This window comes from Berghia stephanieae, chromosome 3 (assembly GCF_034508935.2).
Source record: "Berghia stephanieae isolate SIO BIC M18660-M18661 chromosome 3, UCSD_Bste_1.3, whole genome shotgun sequence".
In the NCBI taxonomy this organism is placed as follows: Eukaryota; Metazoa; Mollusca; class Gastropoda; order Nudibranchia; family Aeolidiidae; genus Berghia; species Berghia stephanieae.
This window is the reverse complement of record NC_088362.1, coordinates 52,882,381-52,904,036: the sequence shown is the minus strand read 5'-3', so window position 1 is coordinate 52,904,036 and position 21,656 is coordinate 52,882,381. Positions and strand designations below refer to the sequence as shown.

Genomic DNA, 21,656 nt, shown 5'->3' with positions numbered 1-21,656 from the left:
TTCGCGCATTCCAGCTCAAAAGCTACCGAAAACTATTAAAAATATTATATTTGGAACATAGGACCAATGTAAGTGTTCTGGACGAAGTAAAAGAACTGGCAGGAAGGCAAGAACCACAACTTGCAATGGTAAAGAGAAGGAAATTGTCTTGGTTTGGTCACCTCGTAAGACACGAAAGCTTATGCAAGACAATATTGCAGGGCACAGTGGAAGGCTGCCGAAGAAGAGGAAGACAGAGGAAAGTGTGGCAGGATAACATTCAAGATTGGACAAGATTGACGTGGAACAATCTAATGAGGAAGGCCCAAGACCGTGATGAGTGGCGTCGAATCGTGAAGCCTGCATCCCGAGAGTCCCCCTGACGACCAACCGGTCGTGGGATAGAGTGAGTAAGAGAAGCATAAACCTAATTTTGCCTGATATGTAGACAGGTCAGGAAAAGATAAGGTGACGACCTGTAAATTAAATTTAAATCGCAAATAAAAGCTTTTCCTTTTCTTTCTTTTACTCGTTTAAATGTACGAGTAATAAAGCTTATATTATGATATTTGTGACCCATTGTCTCGAAACGGCATTATGTCGGAATGAACTAGGCGATGAAAATGTATATATCATAACCACTTTTAGGAAACTTGTGGTAGAGTCATCAAGGTAGAGTCATTATTGAATACAGATGGAGAAAACTGAAGCTGTCATTTTTTTAAAGAAGATAAATAGACATAAAAGACCAATGCAAAAATCAAACAAACAAACAAATAAACAAAACTAAAATTAAGGAAAATGCATCATCCCACACACATGTAAAATTCAGTATTAAAACTAAATGAAATAAATTATGGATGGCTAAGAGAAATGGTATAAATAAAATGACAAATTTCTTATTATTGAAATAAGGGGTAAAAATTCGAGTAATCCACCTTTAGATTCAAAAAGTTGGGGCAGTTTCATGCGCGTTGTCCATTTCGCCGTTTCCAGTCTTTCTATCCAAGTCGAAGTAAACATTTTGCTAGTATTAAATTTAACTCCAGGAATACTATAATTAAATAAGTATACAGTCCTCAATCACACATTAATAGTTACAATGTTCTGCAGCAGGCAAGACGATAAATATTCAATTATTCATAGGCTCATAAAACAGCAAAAACTTATTATCCTCTTACTGCACTAATACACATAAGGGATGGAATAGACGGTTAAAATACAAAGTACAGCTCGGTCCGCCAATCAAATCACGCATCTGAAGTTTCACCTTGTATCCAATAGCAACGTCATTAAACAATTATGATAATGATATTATATATCTTTCTCTCATAGTCTTGTACATAGACTACTTTTCTTCTATCGTGCTGAGAAAGAACATAGAATAATAATAAATTAATGGCAAAGCATTCGTGCATGGAGAGATACAACAGCAGCCCCTGAAGAGGGGAAAGTACAGAGGGCGTGAAGTTCCCTTTCCCTTTCTTTTTTTTTTTTTCAATAATTCATTTCAATGTTCTAACTCGGCGATTCTAACGATAATTTGTGTTTAATTATGCAGTGATGGTTTTCTTATTTCAAAGAAAAGATCAATCGATTACAAATTGGTGGCAGAAAGGCAAACCAATCAGCCATAACGGGGGTTTTTGTTTGGTTTTGTTTTGTTTTGTTGTGTTTTTTTTAATGCTGCGTGTTTTGCTCTTTTGTTGATGGACGGAACCGATCGAATGTCATGTCGAGCGTACTGATTTCATTGTTAGCCGACGTTTTACACGCATTGTTTTCAGGAAAACAAATAGGAATATGAGTGGGAGTGGTATTGATTATTACAACAATATTGAATATTTCAATTGTTTGAATATTTACTTCAGTGCAGTCATATTTATCGAAGTAGCAGTGTTAGAAAATTACAATCCACGATCCAGGGTTTAACTCAGTTCTTGCAGCATGCATTTGCCAAATTTCAATTATTTCTTATCCCGCTTCAAATTTAGTAAATAATGAATTCATGTTGACCCTAAAATTTCAATATAATTTTTTTGTTGAAATAAACAAAGAATAATGTCGAAATTTATCGCAATCTAAATCTAAACCATTTCAAAACCAGTCCCCAAATAAATAAATTTGCATGTTTCTTGATATAAAACATAAGTTGAACGTTCCATAATCTAACTCCCACTCTCTTAAAAATAATAACAAAATGATAGTACTTTTTTTTTTAAGTGACAGCAGTATTCATCCAATTTACAAAATCAATACAATGCATTAGAGGAAAACAATGCATCCCCCTTGATAAAACCCCCAACTCCTCGTAACGTAATCATATCCGTTAAGAAACCAAACAATGGACGACAGTGTACCCGCGGGGTATAGAAATATATTGACACGAACGTGTCGAATTACAAACTCAAGCATTATTTTAAAAAAAAATATATTTACAAAGACATGACACAAACTCAAATAAAATCCAAATTCAATAAGATCCATTGCCATCAATCGTAAAACCGAAAGAAAATGTCACTGCAATAAATCAATGAATGAAACACAGCAGATGCAAACAGAGAATATCCTCACTCGTAACCAGGGATGCTGCAGTAGGAGGAAGTGCTATTAGGCAACCAGAAGCGTCCCTAACAACCGCAGCCACAAGATAGACAATCATCTTGTGAACCTCATCATTAATGGATGTAAGTTAGGCACCGCAGAAAACTGACAAGACATGTTTGCGGTTGCTTGGTACACTCACACACATTCTAGGCGATAGCTAATTGGATAAAATATGCATACCTGACATCAATCGAAAGTTTCAAAGACGTATATATATAAGGAACGAAGTTGACGTCACTCAGCTCTTTGTTATTGTTTTTATACAGCCTGTTGTCTGATTAGTTCTCAATCAGACTATAAACGTTAAAGGTTCCACATGAGTTTGTTGCTACGTTCTATACGGCTGGCAGATGTTGTGAGTATTTTACCTTTTGCATAGCACCGATACCACGCGGCACAAAAAAGCATATACCTACTATTATGAGAAAATTTGCAACAACTCTCAATTTTAAGATCATATTATTGAATAAGTTAACTGTCGTACTCTGGAAAAACTCGTATTTAAAAGTATGGCCAGAAAACTCGACCTTCAAATATCAATCGGTGTAAATAACCCTCATTTTGGCAAAAACTCTCAAACCTGAGACTTTGCGAAGTCAAAGGTCAGTGGTGCACAGCAAGTTTGAGATTTGTATCTTTATTAATACAGACATGGCGAGCAATGACAAAAGCCTACCAATATAAAAAAAAGACTTGCTAGAAATATGTGCACCCATTCACCTCCATGCTACTTAATTACTTATGGATACTAATGGATTGTTACCAGTTCAAGTCCGTGTAGGTTCTCTTCGACACACATTATTTCTTCATCGTGTTTGGTACTTAAGTTTCTTTCGGTCTTAAAACGATACCATTTTCATTTATAGAGCATTTATATAGCGTAATATCCACTAAACGTGCTCAAAGCGCCTTACAAGGGGTCCCTGACCAACAGCAACACGTAACACGAAGAACGAAACATGACACCTGTTAGGCAAGCTTACATTTTACCCCGACAAAGACAACGCTGTTAACGGCCAGGTACTCATTTTACACCTGAGTACGGTGAGAGAATGTGAGTAAAAAGCCTTTTCCAAGGACTCAACTATGCGCGGAGTGAGGCTTACAATCTTACAATCTATAGTGCATTTGTAATTATACAAGACATTTTGGTCAGGCCAAAATTTGTCGAGTATGATCTTGAAATGTTTAGAGATTTGCGTTCATAAAACAAATCTGGTAGAATGTTCCATATTTTAGTTGTTATCAAAGTGAAACTGCATGATCTCACATCCGTGTGCGTTGTTAAATTTGTTACGAATTCCAACTGACACCCCGTAGAAGGAAACATAACCACGCCTCTCGGACAGTGATCATAATGTAAACAATAGCAGTGATTGGTAAACATAGCCATCTACACAGGTTTTACAATAGATGGCCCGTGTCTAAGTAGACAATAGAACCAACACAGAAAGCTCTGTGTAAACTTAAACATTTATAATCTGATCGAGAAAATCGTGTGATAGCGGGTCACCCAATTGACGGCATAAAAACATAACAATGGTCAGAGAGAGAGAGAGAGAGAGAGAGAGAGAGAGAGAGAGAGAGAGAGAGAGAGAGAGAGAGAGAGAGAGAGAGAGAGAGAGAGAGAGAGGAGATATTTTCGTTTATAAACAACCAACTATGTTTGTCCGAGCACGTTTGAAAGTGTGTCACAAATTCTTTGCTTCGATTGGTTAAAAATCTACTGGTCAATTTTCACGTTTTAGTTTTTGTTTCATTATTTTTTTTATCTTTGTTAATTTATCTTTTGAATTGAGTTGAGTTACAGCGTTTTTACAAAGTGCGCTTTTTAATGGGCGCGATCTATATTCATGTTTTCGTCCAACCTAGTCAGCAATCACATGATTTGTTGATGTCCAACAATTGGATATTTCTTAATAAATGTAAACACCCTGCTTTGTTTATGAAAGTTGTAAACATACCCGTGGGTCAAGCTGAACAAAATGACCAATCGTGATGTAAGATATTTCAAAAGCTGTGAATTCTTTTCACTATGTGGATCATTTTGAGCACACTTTGCAATGTGACCAATGACCTAGAGCACATGGAAACGGAATATAGATCATGCCCATTGTCCCACGGTGTTTTATGAACAACGAACCACAATAATATGATTCCTTCGAATTATTTCATTTTCCCTCAAAACAAACGTAAAAAGATATGATGTAATTAAAACTATTGTTGATTATTGATTATTGTTGGTCTCGATCGAGTCATTTTTATAAATTGCGTTGCCGTTCCCCTCGAATGGAGAGGGAGAATCGTAACAATATTATGCTGGGAATCAAGTTAACAATAAGTTTGATGAAAGAGAAAGCAACACATTCAAACATACATAAACACCCCCCCCCCCCCACACACACACACACACACATACACACACACACACACACACAGAGAGAGAGAGAGAGAGAGAGAGAGAGAGAGAAAGAGAGAGAGAGGTGTCTCAATTTATACACGCACAGAAACACACACACACACACACACACACACACACGCGCGCGCGCGCGCGCGCGTACGTACAAGAATAAATGCATAAAACACAACTACCTGTTTTATCGCATCAGAGCTATTTCACGGATAAAAGTAAAGATATGACGCGCGATTTAAAACTAAGATAAACCAATTAATTTCACCATGAATTAAATATAGGGTGGAGAGGGTTTGAAAAACATAAGCAAAAGCAAACAGAAAACAATAGAAGCCCTTTTGTTTGCATGATTCGTTGTGGTAGTCTAAAGTAATGGGGGAAAAACAAGCAAACAATGTCTATATTTTTAAAGTAATGGTTTATTTATTTAAGAAACTAGGGAGCAGGCACGGGTGTAAGATAAAGATCTGAACAAGTGTATATGAAAGGTGCCAGACAACGCAAGAAAGGGAAATACAAGAAAATAACCATCTAAAAAAAAAAAAACCAGTCTACCTCGACTGGGGAACGAACCTCAGACCCTATTATTATCGGTCAGACGTGCTACCATTACACCACCGAGGCTCCCGATAGTCGGGAAATTTTAATACTCCTATATTCTTCACAAAGTAGACTGATCTTTGGGATATTTTTTTTCTTGTATTTTTCTTTCTTGCTTTGCCTGGCACCTTTCATACACACTTGTTCAGAGGTTTATTATTTGTTTAACCAGTTAACTGCCGTTCTCTGGTAAAAACTCGTATTTAAAAACTTGGCCAGAAAACTCGTCCTTCAAATATCAATCGATTTAAATGACCCTCATATTGGCAAAAACTAATGAAAGACAACTCTCCGTCGAAATTCTGGAACAATGATGGCGCCTTTTTGGTCATATTCTGAGACCAGAATCGAAAATCCCTGCCAATATTGCAATGACCGCGTATTAAAAAAGAAAGAAAAAAACAGAAAAAAAAAAAAAACAGTGGAAACTCATTCAGAGGAAGGCCAATAACAACCTTACCCATCCGGCTCAACGAAGATCTAAGGACATTGGAAGATTCAGCAACTGAATCTCAATACCATTGAGGATCTTCATACACTACAGACGATTGCTTCGGATCGCCAACGTTGGTTAGACCTAAAGGACGACCTAGTGGAGGCACCCGAGGCGTCCCAATCCGATGGTAGAGATGCGAAAGCCCCATAAGCCAGTAAGTCAGATAACGCTATTAATGGCCATGCGCTCATTTTACACGTGAGTCCAGTGAGCGAATGTGAGTAAAGAGCCATTTCCAAGGACCCAACTATGCGTCGCTCAGAGAGGGGCTCGAACTATTGACCTTCTGGTCTGAAGGTGAATGTTATACCACAAGACCACAGAGCCCCAAATAGAGAGTATAGAGAGCAATCTATACAATTAGTTAGCCTGCACCCTAAAATTCTTCACAAAAATAATCACTTTCAAAATCTGTAAGAATAGGCCAGCTAAGTAAATACTTTTTTCTGGATATTTGAAGACGTCCAGTACATCTCCAGTTTTTAAAAATCTATATACCTATCACAGTATTGGAAAGCAATAAATTCAACAAAATTGTACAATGCATTCTTCGTAACTCTTTGTTATGTGAACATAGTGTTGGTGGGTTTTTTTTTATTTGTTTGTTTTCTTCTTCTCTTTCTCTATGAAAACAACATTAATTTTCTCTAATAATAATAATAATAATAATAATAATATAATAATAATAATAATAATAATAATATATTATTATTATTATTATTATTATTTATTACTACTACTATACTATTATTATTATTATTATTATTATTATTATTATTATTATTATTATTATTATTATTATTATTATTATTATTATTATTATTGTTATTATTATTATTATTATTGTTATTATTATTATTATTATTATTATTATATTATTATTATTATTATTATTATTATTATTATTATTATTATTATTATTATTATTATTATTATTATTATTATTATTATCTTTTTTTTCTTATGCACATGGCGTAAAATATCAAATATCAAAAGGTAATTATTTTAAATCCCATAAAACTTAAACAAATGTAAGACAAATTTATAGCTTTATTTTCTCATCATAATTATTGCACTTCCAATCACATCTGAATTAATTGTTGTACTTGTATCCTTCCGAGTTTGATATTTCATTACTTATTATTTCCATTTATTAAGACAACTAAAACACCCCCCCCCCCCCCCCCCACACCCCCCCACACACACAAACACACACAACATACATATGCACATAGAGAAAGAGTTGTCTGTGTGGTATGTGTGTGTGTGTGTGTGTGTGTGTGGGTGTGTGTGTGTGTGATGTGTGTTTATGTACGTGTTTGTGTGCATGAGAGAGAGAGAGAGAGAGAGAGAGAGAGAGAGAGAGAGAGAGAGAGGGGGGGGGGGGGAGTGTGTTAGAGAGAAAGGGAGGTCAATTATTTTATTATCATGAAAATGGAAACAATTTTTTTATGAAACTTTTAAATATTTCTTGATCATTTATTGAATACGCGCATAGCCCAAGATATACATATCCTTATTCATAGACATTAAGCAATATAAAAATAAATTCAATGAAAAACTATGGATAACACAACTCCAAGTGATACTAAGCTGACAGAACGTGTGGACTGTAAAAAAGTAATAAACAAAAATGAATAATACAATTGCTTCAAAAAACCCCCACAAAATACCAAACACGGAACGTTTTGGGCTCAAAACCTTTCTTCAGCCAACATTTAAAAACAAAACAAACCCCCGTAAATACATTACTAAACAATCATGATCGGCGACTGTTGTATTCACAAATAACTAGATCTTTGGGGAAATGGATTATGAAAAGAAGACCAGTACTCCATTCAATAAAGGGACATTGATAAGAAACAAATGGGGTTGATGTAGATGAAATCTGTAACTTTCATCAAGAATCGTGTTGAAGATGTTATTTTGGACGTCGCAAACAAAAAAAAAAGAGATAAGGAAAAACAAAACATTATACCACCCCATTTTTTTGGAAATTATGTAACATACCAACACTAGATTATGGGATATACAATTGAAAGAGTGGCATGCAGAAACATAACTGAACAAATATCTTATATGAAAACAAAAGGTGACCTGACAAAAGTAGTTCAAGTGAAGAAACAACCACCAATGCATTATACCTTTAACTTGAATGTATTTCTTTCAGTTTTTCTCTTTAGTCCTGCTAGTTCTGCCTCAAACAAATGCCAAATCAGAAGAATATCAGATGTTTAATTTAAAAAAAAAGGAAAATCCTGAATCCAAGAGATTCATTGTGACCAATACAGCCTTCCAGATAGATTTCCATTCTTCAACCTTAGTTGTGTTATATTATGATGAAATTATTAAATTAAAAAATAACGCAAAAATAAATAAATAACTCATATTTTTTAATGATTAAGGCACAACTTACAACGGATAAATTAATTCATGATCATTAATGATTAAGTTATTACTTGAAAGTTATCAAGTGATTGTTTTAAATGATTACTGCTTTAGGGGCGAATGAATTCATGGTTTTTAAACGATTAAAAGTAATAAATAAATGTGTGGCTTTAAAATAATAATTCATTACTGAAAAGAGACTGATGAATCATGTTAACATCAGATTTGAAATTTTAATATATGGAGTGCAATATTGTTTTTATTAGGCCACACACACTGGCCTATATATAAAAAAAGGCCTATCTATTCCTAAACAGAGCCAAAACACGCAATGTTTACTTGCAATAAAAACTTCAAAAGAATAAATGGAATAATGTTTGAAATATAGTGTTATCTTTATATCCAGTTCATCCCCATCCCTTCTCTAATTCAACACTGCATTCCTTCCTTCATTATTATTTTTCTTGCCGACTTCAAACCTCATAATATTATTCCCATTTTGGGTAGACATATAAATTATTAAATCGTGCCTATATTATTCTGTATAATCATGGATTGCTTTGAGAATAAATCAGTATACTATTATAACAAAGGAATGGTGAATAAACAGGATTATTTTTATCATCTGAGTGGTAATACGGTTATTTCCCTTGATTATAAAAAATATGAATATCAGACGATATTGGATGTTACAATGAGTCCATTGAGAAAGAAATCTTATATGATTCAGTTTTCTGCTTAATAATAACTTTGAATGAAATTTCAGTTAATAAGGAAAAAAAACAAAACAGATTGAACAATGTCGACTACAATAATTTTACTATCTTTAAATTTCTTCACTTATCACTAATTTTGAGTTATTTCAATTGGTATAGACTATAATTTGTTTCTTCCTTAAATGGTAGTGGAACAAAGGTATATGTAAAGATATTGTGACAATCTAATATATTGAAGATCGTTCATGGGTTTTGGCAAGCTTGGGTAAATGCTTATTGCCAAAAAATGACATATCAAGCTATCTGACCCTGAGGACCAGTAAAGCATAAAACAGAATTCAACTTATCAATTAGGCGAAAGAACAAAACATTTAATGAGGAAATATTTTGACAACATTATGTCTTCAATTAACTCCAAAAATTATATCAAAAGCTATGTTGTGTCAAATATTGAAGGGCAAAAAGAAATAGAGATTAATTCCATACAGTATTGCTTTTGATGTAGGTGTAGAAGAGTTTGCAATCAGAATGTTCCCTGTTATATGCTACATTCTTTACTTCAGTAGTTTTATTAGTCAAGAAATATTCATCAAAACTCACCTCCCAGATCTTGCTCGAATGGTTGTTGAATAAGAGAAGGCTGGACATCGGCAGCAGCGACATCGCCTTCACCGCGCAGGATGTTATCAACGGCATGCTCTGTGGCAAAGTCTGCCTCAGGTCCCTCCATCCCCTCCTTCCTAGCAGTTGGATCCTCTTGTTGTAGGAAAACACCCTGGGCAGGACTATCAGGGTATACATGGATCTCATTGAAATTGGACGGGGCTGGAATATCTGGTGGATGGGGCTGCAGTGGCTCCTCTTCCTGCTCAGCAAGTGGTGTGAGATTTCCATTGTGGTTGGAACCAATTCTAAAGGAAAGAGAAATCAGATATAAAATTTTTTAAAGGACTAAATCCTTACTCCCTCCCCCCCCTTTTTTTTTTCCAAAATACTACTACTATTAATTATAATTCTATTAAAACTACTACTACTACTGCTACTCCTACTACTTCTACTAATACTACTACTACACTACTACTACTACTACTACTACTACTACTACTTACTACTACTACTACTACTACTACTAACTACTACTACTACTACTACTACTACTACTACTACTACTACTAATATACTACTACTACTACTACTACTACTACTATATACTACTACTACTACTACTACTAACTACTACTACTATATATAATAATAATAATAATAATAATAATAATAATAATAATAATAATAATAATAATAATAATAATAATAATAATAATACAATAATGAAATAATATATAATAATAAATAATAATAATAATAATAATAATAATAATAATAATAATAATAATAATAATAATAATAATAATAATAATAATAATAATAATAATAATTATAATAATAATAATAATAATAATAATAATAATAATAATAATAATAATAATAATAATAATAATAATAATAATAATAATAATAATAATAAATAAAAATAAAAAGTGTTAAAACTATCTTTAGAATAAAGAGAGATCTAATAACTTGGCAGTCTAAGATGGGACATTTCTAAATATATTTCTTTTGATCTCAAATAATTTATTTTATAAATCATATCACTCTAAATGATAAAAATCGAAATGAATAAAACGATTTTTTTTTAATGATGCAATAATCTACTCACTTGGGTAAAATAAGTGTGTTTCCTGTTTGAGGTCGGGAGGTCATTCGATCAGACATAACTGAATCCACGGTGCCAATTCTCTGTAATATAAATTTGAGGTTTTTGTTAATCAGAATTACTCTTATAGAACCAAAATATTCAAGGCAATCCACAATGAAAAAAACAATATAAACAACACATAATAGGAATTAAAAACAAACAAAACAAAATAATTTTAAGACACCACTCGAATGATAGTATATATGCAAATGATATGGTCAGTTATATATTATGTGATCCTCTATCTCAATTCACTATTATGTCAAGGTGAAGCAGATATCCAAAAATGTAAATTTAAAATTAAATTGAACAAATTTATTTCTTTGAAATCTTCTACAAGTTAAGAAGCGAAAGTTATTTTCGACAATAGAATATATAATCTTAACCAAAGTCATATACTACAAACTCAATTTTCAACTTATACAATAACACCACATTATCATCTTGAGGTGGTGGATCATTGTATAGTATATATAATTTAAATTGAGGGAAGGAAAATGTTTTAAAAACAAACAATTTGGGCATTTATTGCAATATCCACTAAACGTGCTAATAGCATTTTACAAGCCTTCACTAGCCAACAGCAATGCTTAACATGTAAGACGAGAAGATATGACGATATTACGATTATTTTTTCCAACAGAGGAACTCATTTTACACCCGAGAACAGTGAGAGAATGTGGGTAATGAGCCTTTTCCAAGGGCTCAATCAAGTACCACTCAGAGTGGGACTCAAACCCAGTCCGAGGGCGAATGTCATACCAGAAGACCACATTGTTCCACAAGCAGTAAACAAAGATGAATAACAACAGAGAGAAGATAATTGAAGCAAACTCAACTTACATTCATCATAGAATCCACAAGTTTTCCAGATGCGTCCATCTCATTGATAAATTCCTTGTAAAATTTCATCTTCACACGACCATCTCTTATTGTTAGCCGTCCTATGCCTGCAAAGCAAAGCTCAGTGTTCCTTTTAGAAGCAAGCGCTCTGTTGAGAGAGGAAATGATCTCTTTGAAGCATCTTTCCACTGTATCACGGTCAAATGGACTCTCAAAGGAAATGGAGGAAAAATTGAGAGGGAGCACTGGTATGGATCCTGTGTGTGAAAAGGAAAATGACAACAAAGAAGCAAAAATTATCATTGTTGAGTTAGGTTTATAAAATGTCACATAAGTCTATTGAGTATCACCACTAAACTATTATAATTTTCCTCCTTCCTTATGGCTTCAGTTATAATCTTTCTTAAAATAGAGCCCCATCGCTTCAATCAGTGTTGTTGACTCATCTGCCATATTTGTTTTTTCGAGTTAATCATTTATTTGATTTATTTCTTGTGTGTGTGTGTGTGTGTGTGTGTGTGTGTGTGTGTATGTATTTATGTATGCATATGTGTGTGTTAATCTGTTTTATTGTTGTTTTTTGTAGTTTTTGTTTTGTTTTCGTTATTACCAGATTTTATTCAGCCCTAACAAGAAATTCCTTTCGCACTGCAGGAAAAAGAATACAAAGATTTGCTAATTTATAAAATGGTGGTAGAAGATAAAAAAGAAGAGGAGGTAGGAGGAACAGTTATTACTTGCCTGGAACATGGTACTTCTGGAACTGTAGCCCATGTGTCTGAGCAAATTTCTCCGAAATGTTAAAGACTGGCCTCTGCGTGAGGACAAACTTGTTATTTCCAATTTCTAACTTCTTTTGCGATATAGTCAACACACCAAGGCCTGGCAGTGAAACTCCCTATAAAATAAATTTGATGACAATGACAACTAGACGTGAAAGTATGTTAAAATGACATGAAAAAAAAACAAGAATTTTGTCAAAGTTAAATTATTCAGTCTTTCTCAAATTACTCTAATTTTCCCTCTCACTCCTCTTACTCATTAAGACTTGCTATAATTAACTATAATCAAAGATAATTTTCTGTCATCGCGTCTGAGATAGCAGTTTATTATCTCTAAAAAGTTCTATATCTTCTAAAACAGCAAGATTTTATAAATAAATGGAATGAATTTTGAAACAGCATCAACTTAAGACGGGGGAACATTAAAAGTTTGCTTTCATCATACAGTGGTTGTATTTTACTAGGCTCTTTTAGGCCATCCAGGCATAAGTATAATATTGGTTCCTTATCTTTTCATGGCTTTTTATCTAAACATTCTTTAACTTGTTTTAAATGTGTATTTTTTATCAAGTCGAGAAATGTAGTAAGATATTTAGATTTAAATATGTTTTCAAATTTAAAAAAAATGATTAAATAATTCTGCACAGAACAATTTTTTTTAAAAACTCATGGGAAATATACACAATCTGAAAACATTATTTTTACCTTTTGCTGGGTCAGTTGCTTCTCCAGATAGTTTGATACATTTTCCCAAACACTGCTGACATCTGCAAAAAGAACAAAGTCCGGATGTTTCATAAGGATAAATGGTTTCAATCACATTCAAATTGTCTCCACGATAACTCGATCTCAAAAAATGAAGTTACTAAATAAATAAATGTACAAAAATAAACAAAGACACAACTGAATAAATAAATAAATACATAAATAAATAAGAAACTGATTAATAGCAAATAGATCAATAAAAACACATTTTCATATCCTATACATAATTATGCCACAATCAGATCAACAATTTTCTCACATCTGTGTCAGTGCAGATTATTTTCAGATATATTAATATTGTCTAAGGAGACTGAAATTTACGCGGAATTGACTTTTAAATTAACCTGGCTGCAAGTGAAAAACCTCTAAATATATCAACGTCTCTTTATAAAAGTAAACGGATTTCCTTTTATTTTGCTTTGTTCCAAACAAAAAAAAAAAAACCAACAAAAAACATTTAAAAAACAGTTTAAAAAAATAAATAAACAAAGCACAAAGTCTGTGGAAAATCAGTCATTTCAATATTTTTCAAACCTCGAAAATAACGAAATACAAAATTAATAGCATCAGGTTTTGCAGAATTTCTTGTACACCCCTGTAACTGTAGTGACATTTAAAAATAAGACTAGAGATAGATATCTTCATCATGGCGCGAGTACGAATTTAACTATCTAAGTTTAACTCTCACAATTTAGCGACAGTTAGTTTTAGAAGGAAAGGGTTTTTTCATGTAGAAGTTATAAAATTTCTGAGATTATAAAGTATGACAGATATAATATGACGACTCCCGAGCAGCAGAGCAGAACACACAAAACCCAACACTCACCTTTACTTTGTCTACTGACGGTGAGCCTTTTTGAGTATTTTTTTTTTCTGATGCCCTCAGACACAACTATAACTACAAACTCTAATAAGATAATATACTGACCTGAATCTGAGAGAGTATGTTTAATGGTAGAATGGCGCCCTTTGTTGGCATTAGCCAACAATTCCTGCGTTCCCTCTGTCATTGTTTTATCGAATTTTGTGTATTCACAACTGCACCGACGCCATTACCACCCAGAACACTACTACAAACGTTGCCATGGGAGTTGGCGGAAGTTCATGCTATTCAGTTAGCAAGTAGCATTAGTTTCGTATATGTATGTGTGATGGAAAGTGAGGAATAATTATTCTATATCAGTTTGCTTACTATGATAGCATACAACTAATTTCTAGTGGAAAATGGAAAGAAAACTGCGAGATCGAAGAATTTGAAAGTGGTACGAAGTCAAATCATTACGTAATGACGGAACAAACTATTTCCCACCGACGTGACTGCTGTCGACTGTCAACCAACGAAGCACTGTCGATTCTGTGTTCGGGAAAGTGAAGTGAAAAGTGACTTGCTTACGGGGCAGAGATAAGAGAGAAAAGTCAACAAAATACGGAGACTTGCTCTCTATTTCATGCGAAACAACGATGGCAGGTCACAATTCTGGAATAGATTATGGTAATGGAATTTGAATTGTATAAATCAGGTCTTACTTGACAATGAAATTTTATACAATACAATCAAAAGCAAAGGGCAGTGTGTTGTGTACACTGCCTTTTGCTTTTGATTGTATTGTGACCTTTAACTTTAACTCTAACCTTTCGACCTTTTGAGTTGTATACTTTCTAACCTTGGGGAAATCTGTTGTTTGTTTGTTTTGTTTGTTTGTTTGTTTTGTGTTTGTTTATTGTTCTTTTTGTTTCAATAATCAGGATGACAGTCCGATTTCACCTTGAAAGTAGTACGGTGAAATTTAGTGACTAAACTAATCTAAACAATACTACACAATACAGACATTTAAAAAAAGAAAAAGAATTACAATTACAGCTGTAGTTGAATTTGTAATAAATACAATGTCCAATGTCCTTGCACCATATATCTGATGTATCTCTCTCTCTCTCTCTCTCTCTCTCTCTCTCTCTCTCTCTCTCTCTCTCTCTCTCTCTCTCTCTCAATCTCACACACCAAGTTCGAAATACTCACATACACATATTATTTGTCGGCTGTGTTGGTATGACTGAGATTTTAGGTATATCTAGTCTATTTTGTACTTACCTTTAACCCCGTTTGGCAGCAATGGGCTAACCCAGTGAGTGCATGGGGTGTGGTCGGGCGGAGGGAGGGATCCATCGCAACGGGGAGCAAAATTTCATTATTATTTATGGTGTTATTGGTTTGTACATGTAATGGTTGACACTACTTTTCACCAGAATGTTGAGGAATTTGATATCTAATTTGGAAACTTTGCCAATAGATTGTACTGCAAGACAGATGTACAAGTGTCTATCTATCTTTGTGAGTCTTTAATTTTACTAAGCTGTCAACTTTGTTGTTCACCCTTATGACTGGGAGACTATTCAGACTCGAGTCTGAATAGCCGTAGCCAAATTCTTTTGGTCTTGCGAGTTGGGGGTGTTCTTACTTGGAAATTTGAAAGAATGCCACCTATGTAATCATGTATCATGACTGGCCATATTATACTGTAAGCCTTGCTTATAACTATTGTATTGTGAGCGTGTAAAGTTTAAAATAAATCTATTTGTTATACTTAAACCTTCACATTTGCCAGGATTCTGCATGGACATGCCTGATGGAAACAGTGTTATGTTGAGATTTTCAAGTTTTGAGTTTTTTATAATCTTATCAAGGCTTATAATATGCCTGAAAATTTGATACCAAATTTATAAAATTCTGATCATATGTTGCCAAAATAGGAATGTCTGAATAGAGAGGAGCATAAAAGCCTAGTTTTGAGAAAATCAAATTATAAAGTTGAGGTATCTATTTCATCGATGGACTGATCAACTTCTTTGATAAGGCCATTCAAAATTGGATGAGTAATTATAATTGGCCTGACCAAAATATTAATTATTGACTGCTAACCTTCGTTTGTGAAGAACAAAGCTATCATCAGTTTATCAGGGGCATCATTCACCCATTAAATACTAATATTTCATCTACTCTACAGATCCCAATGTTATAGACAATGTCCATATTAATCTATCTGCTGTCAAGAGGCGAGCCGCACAGTTTGCAAGTAACCGAGCGGTAAAGAAACAGTGGCAGGTATCTGATTTCATTTAATATTGCAAATATTTGTTGTAATTAAAAGAAAATTCAAAAGGAAGGGTAGGCTAAGACTATTGCATAGAGGAGGGGGGTCCGGATAACTTAATTATAAAGTACTTGTCTCGCAAGCAAAGAGACTAGTATTGATCCGAGGTGTTGGTTAAAATTTTTCTGACCCCCATGTTCTATGAGCTTTGGTTGGCATCTAGGTCTGTTAGATTTGGGGGAAAGTACTTCACAATATTTATAAATTATAAAGGTTTTGAGTCTGTTAAATAGTCTAAGATCATATTTCAGGTGAATTTGATCCTCTTAGCCTTTTTTTTTTTTTTTTGCAAACATCTCTTTTACAACACAAATTTATGAATATTCTAGATAAAAGTTAACAGTAATTGGTTTTATGATTTTAGTTCACTTGAAAACAAAATAACAAAGCACAACAAACAAAAAAGCTGGCCAATTAGGCATGCAAATCATTAGCTTAATAGATATTTGGCTTCTTAATATGGGTAGAGTTCTCTCTCTAAAAACTGTATTCTTTGTTTCAGGCAGCTTGGCAGCTTCGTGCTATAACATGCATTGACCTCACAACTCTTGCAGGCGATGATACCCCAGCAAATGTTGCTCGATTGTGTCAAAAAGCAGTCAATCCTGTTGATAGAAGCATCCTCTCTCAGTTGAGTATGGATGGTGTAGGTTAGTAGAGAAAATATAAAACAATTAATTGTATTAAGTCCAATGATTTGCTCACTACCACAAGTATCTTTTGTTAATTTAGTTTTTTTGTGTGATTATGTAATATGTGCTATATGTTTAGTTAATTAGTCTATTTATTTATATTTTAGAATTAATATAATGGTTAAGATGGCCTTTTTACCTTTTTAGTCAATTGTTTTTATAGTTATTTACACCCAAAATAATGGGATTCTAATAGCTCAGTTAGCAGAACACTCGCTTCACACGCAAAGGGACCGAGATTGATCTTGGGTGTGGTCAAGATTTTTTTTTCTAACCCACTGTCTACCCATCAGTGATTGGGTAGCTTGGTCTATTAGATCTGGTGGAAAATATAAGCATCCTATCTGAAAGGTAGAAAGCAATTGCTATAGTCTGTTTCATGTTATTGAAACCAGAATAAACTCTGGCTCCATAAGTCTAATGGCTCGGAAGGACTACTTACTCCCAAAATAAGACTGCCCATGAGTTATGACATTTGTCTATATAATAATTGTGATTCTCACATTTATTCATTTTACTTTCAATTCTTTTTCCTACCACTATTGATTTTGTACAATGACAGTAGCTATATATGTAATTTTAAAAATCTTTTTTTTTCCCCATGTCATTTTAATCTTTCATTTTAGTTTTAACAACTGGTGCTGTCTGTGTATATCCGAACCAAGTAAAAGCTGCACATGATGCCCTTACACAACTTACTATGAATAAGAAAGTGAACATTCCAATTGCTTCAGGTATAAACATGTTTATAGGGTTTAGATTGCGTCGGAAATTGCATTGAAGTTAAATTTTAGGATGGGAGTTTCAGCTCTAGGACAGGAGTTTCAATTTCCTTTCACTTCTTATTTTTGGAATTTTTTTATTTTTTAAATTTTTTTTTATCAACACTGTCCAGCACTTTATCATACACCCCTTTTTGTACCTCTACCATAGTATTGGATATCTTGAAAAGGCCTTTTCTAGGTGAGCTCAATATAAAAGTGAAAACCAGCCACCAATCAATATGCATTACTTTCACCAAAGAGACTCACTTGACTGGCATGATCAGCTCCCATGATGCATAGCCTACATTCTTAATGACCTAAAGTAGATTGAACTGTGTCCAAGGCATATTTTTTTTTTTCAAAATTATTATCTAACATAATTTTGATCAACTATTATTGCAATGGTTTCAAATATTATTTTGTTCTGGATTTGTACGTATTATGTCATTCGTTTAATTTTGTTTGTATTTGTAATGCTGAAAGACCTGTTTCCAGTCTCCTTAACTTGTTGAACTCATTGATAAAAAGAATTATATCAAGTTAGATTTTATTGAAAGTGTAATAATGGTGTATGTTTAAAACAATACTGTTGTTTCAAAGAGGATGAAAGTTATTAAAGACATTTTTAAAAATTGTTCTCTCAAACAAAAGAAAAATTGTTCTGTTCTAAAACTATGAATACTCGTGTATTCTGCTTAAACATGGGGGAGTTATAGATAATGAATGAAAAGGAATTAAAGACACTGATTAATTTAGTTCCTGATGTTAAGGAAATGGACATGCTTTTGATAAGCAATCAGGTGAGGGCAGCAATTTCCTAATTGGTATCTTCGTTTAAATTATAATTCTCTTTTCACATTGAAAGCAGCTGATTAAAGTGCGGCTATGTGGTCTTGTTATATGACACTCGCCCCTGGATTGGAGGATCTTGGGTTTGAGCCTCGGTCTGTGCATAGTTGAGTCCTTGGAAAAAGCTCTTTACTCACATTTTCTCACCTTAATCAGGTGTAAAATGGGTTCTTGGTCGTTAACAGCGTTGTCTCTGTTGGGAAAAAATATAATATCTCCTAATAGGTGTCATGTCTCGTTTACATGTTACGTGTTGCTGTTGGCCAGGGACCCTTTGTAAAGTGTGTTGAGCACGTTTAGTGGATATTGTGCTATATAAAAACTCTAGTTGAATTTTTTTTTAATTATGAAAATTTAAGTTTATTTGTATTTGTCTTTCAACAGTCGCTACTGGTTTTCCTGCTGGACAAACCCCACTTGGCCCAAGACTAGAAGAAATCAGATATGCCACAAAAAATGGAGCCACAGAAATTGATATTGTCATCAATAGAACCTTAGCCCTTACTGGAGACTGGAAGGGTCAGTGGTGTTTATTTAAAAGCATCCTTTATAATTTAAAGCGCACTAATTGTATATCTGGAAGAAAAGGTCCATTTTCAATTGGTTCAAGATTTATTTTTATTAGTTTTACTTGAAATGTTATTTTGCAAGATTCAATGGCAGGAGTGACAGTTGTAGCATTATTGAATGCTACTTGTTTATATTGATAAGATTTGCTGTTCAGTCAATCGGCTGGCCTAGATAGGCCTCTCTGTTTTGTCTCATATTATTGTATTTTATAGAGATAATTTTGATTAGAGATGTTTTTTCGCCTTATGTATACATAATTTTTTATGTTTTGTTTTACCCTTTTATCCATACTTTTGTAAAAGAAGCTTTATAATTATGAGGTAAAGCAATCCAATCCACTCTGCTGTAGCTTCAGTACATACTGAAGATAGATGCAACAATTGTGTAGTGTGAGATAATGTCAGGTTATGGCTCTGTATCACAATCATTATGTCCTCCTGTAACAAAACTGTTTTCTAATTGACAAGTCAATTTCTCATAACTGTGAGAATTTTTCCAAGTTGAAAGGGAGTGAATTCCGAAACCCTAAAATTGGACTTTGAAGAAAGAAAATAGACATTATTTGTTTTTTTAATAATTTCTTTTTAGGTGTGTATGACGAAGTAAAACAGATGAGAGAAGCTTGTGGTAGTGCTCATATGAAATCTATTCTTGCCACTGGGGAACTCGGATCACTAACAAATATCTACAAAGCCAGTATGGTCTGCATGATGGCAGGTTTGTTGTCGAAATCTTACTTTACTTCATTTTTTGTTGCCTTGGTTTCGATGATGCTAAACTGATATCAAAAAAAGAGTGGTGAAACTGTGTGCAGTTACTTTATAAAAATATTTCATGTACATTATTCCACAAGTTTACTGCTGGTATAGACAACAATTTATGTATTTCTGGTGAAATCTCAATTTAAGGCAGATTAGTTTTATTTTTTCAAGTTTGGTTTTGCAATTCTCATTGTTATTTTAATAGACACCACAATTTTATTGCAATTGTTTATTATTTGAAATCCTTTTTTTTTCTTCTTCAAGGATCTGACTTCATTAAAACATCTACTGGAAAAGAAGGTGTCAATGCAAATTTTGTGGTTGCTTTGGTCATGCTTAGAGCTATAAGGGATTACTATGAAATGACAGGAGTTAAGGTAAGCCACTTGTGAAAGAAAAAAAAAATAGTCCTTCTTGCCCACAGATCACCAATTGACTGCTAACCTTTGGATAGGATACTAGTTAGTCACAAAGTATCTCCCTTCAGATTTGGTTACCTCTGGCTGGATATAGGATGGATCAGATAAAAGATTTTAAAAACTCAACCCAACTAGAGGTTGAAATTGGTCTCTTTACTAGTGAAAGGAGTTCTCTATCTAATGAACGAAAAAAGGACCTTTTTATGTCGCGTATAAATTAGAATGAAAAACAATGTATATTGCAATGTTGGAAATATGATGAAAACACAAATTAAGCTTCAGCTTTATTGGAATGCTACTGTGGAGTCAGACATTTTGTTTTCCCTCTTGCATTTGGATACCTTTAAATATTATATAATCCTTTGTCAAATATCTGAAGACTTGGTAATCTCACACAGAATCACTTCCTATTTCCATATCCTTTCCTAATTTTATATGCATATTTTTGTAGGAAAATAGGGTTGGGTATATATACATATTCACAACTGCCCCTTTTACGAATTTAAGTATGACTATGTCTTATGGTAAGACACTCACTTTTGGATAGAAGGTCCAGGGGTCGAGTCCTGCTTGGTGCAGTGCGTAGTTTAGTCCTTGGAAAGGCTCTTTACTCACATTCCATTCAGACCAAGTCACACAAGAGGAAAAACCTCTTCATTTTCAAATTGTTTGTATTCATGTATGCTCTTCAAATTGTCATCATTCTTAAATTTGATTTTCAGGTTGGCTTCAAACCTGCAGGTGGAATTCAAACAGCAAAAGATGCCTGTGTTTGGCTTTCCATGATGTATGAAGAACTTGGAGATGAATACACACACAGTAATCTCTTCCGCATTGGTGCTAGTGGTCTTCTGGCAGATATAGAACGCCAACTGTATCATTATGTCACGGGCTGTTATCCCTCTCTTACTGATATGCCAATGGGGTAGAATAACATCAATTGAAGATTCTCATTTTACCGGTGTCCACTAAATCAGCTGAGGACAATAATTTATTTTACTCATACCTGTATAGTATTTTAGGTCACTGGAATTAAACCAGGGATGCATTTTATGTTGTTTTATCCTTTCTATAGACCTGCTACTTATATAAATACAATTTGAATCA

General features: G+C 33.7%; 2 protein-coding genes across 2 annotated transcripts in view; one reads left to right on the top strand and one right to left on the bottom strand.

The window, feature by feature from the left end:
* LOC144967983 (coiled-coil domain-containing protein 81-like) overlaps positions 1-14,718 on the bottom strand; it is a 25,624-nt gene extending 10,906 nt beyond the window's left edge. The window contains exons 1-6 of the mRNA XM_078905826.1: positions 14,274-14,718; positions 13,286-13,347; positions 12,540-12,696; positions 11,799-12,055; positions 10,917-10,996; positions 9,800-10,110 (exon numbers count right to left, since the gene is read on the bottom strand). Coding sequence (XP_078761952.1) covers positions 9,800-10,110; positions 10,917-10,996; positions 11,799-12,055; positions 12,540-12,696; positions 13,286-13,347; positions 14,274-14,355 — 949 coding nt within the window. The 5' untranslated portion in view covers positions 14,356-14,718. The remainder of the gene's footprint in view (positions 1-9,799; positions 10,111-10,916; positions 10,997-11,798; positions 12,056-12,539; positions 12,697-13,285; positions 13,348-14,273) is intronic.
* LOC144967984 (deoxyribose-phosphate aldolase-like) lies at positions 14,677-21,656 on the top strand. The gene is made up of 8 exons (XM_078905828.1): positions 14,677-14,837; positions 16,348-16,445; positions 16,997-17,144; positions 17,813-17,920; positions 19,184-19,318; positions 19,958-20,086; positions 20,395-20,507; positions 21,272-21,656. Exons 1-8 carry the CDS (start codon positions 14,807-14,809, stop codon positions 21,476-21,478), a joined length of 969 nt encoding a protein of 322 aa, XP_078761954.1. The 5' UTR covers positions 14,677-14,806; the 3' UTR covers positions 21,479-21,656.

Excerpts from the sequence above, each read along its gene's own strand:
- LOC144967984 (XM_078905828.1), top strand. The coding sequence starts at position 14,807 with ATGGCAGGTCACAATTCTGGAATAGATTATG. Across the intron at positions 14,838-16,347 it reads CAATTCTGGAATAGATTATG|ATCCCAATGTTATAGACAAT; the intron begins GTAATGGAATTT and ends TCTACTCTACAG. Across the intron at positions 16,446-16,996 it reads CGGTAAAGAAACAGTGGCAG|GCAGCTTGGCAGCTTCGTGC; the intron begins GTATCTGATTTC and ends TCTTTGTTTCAG.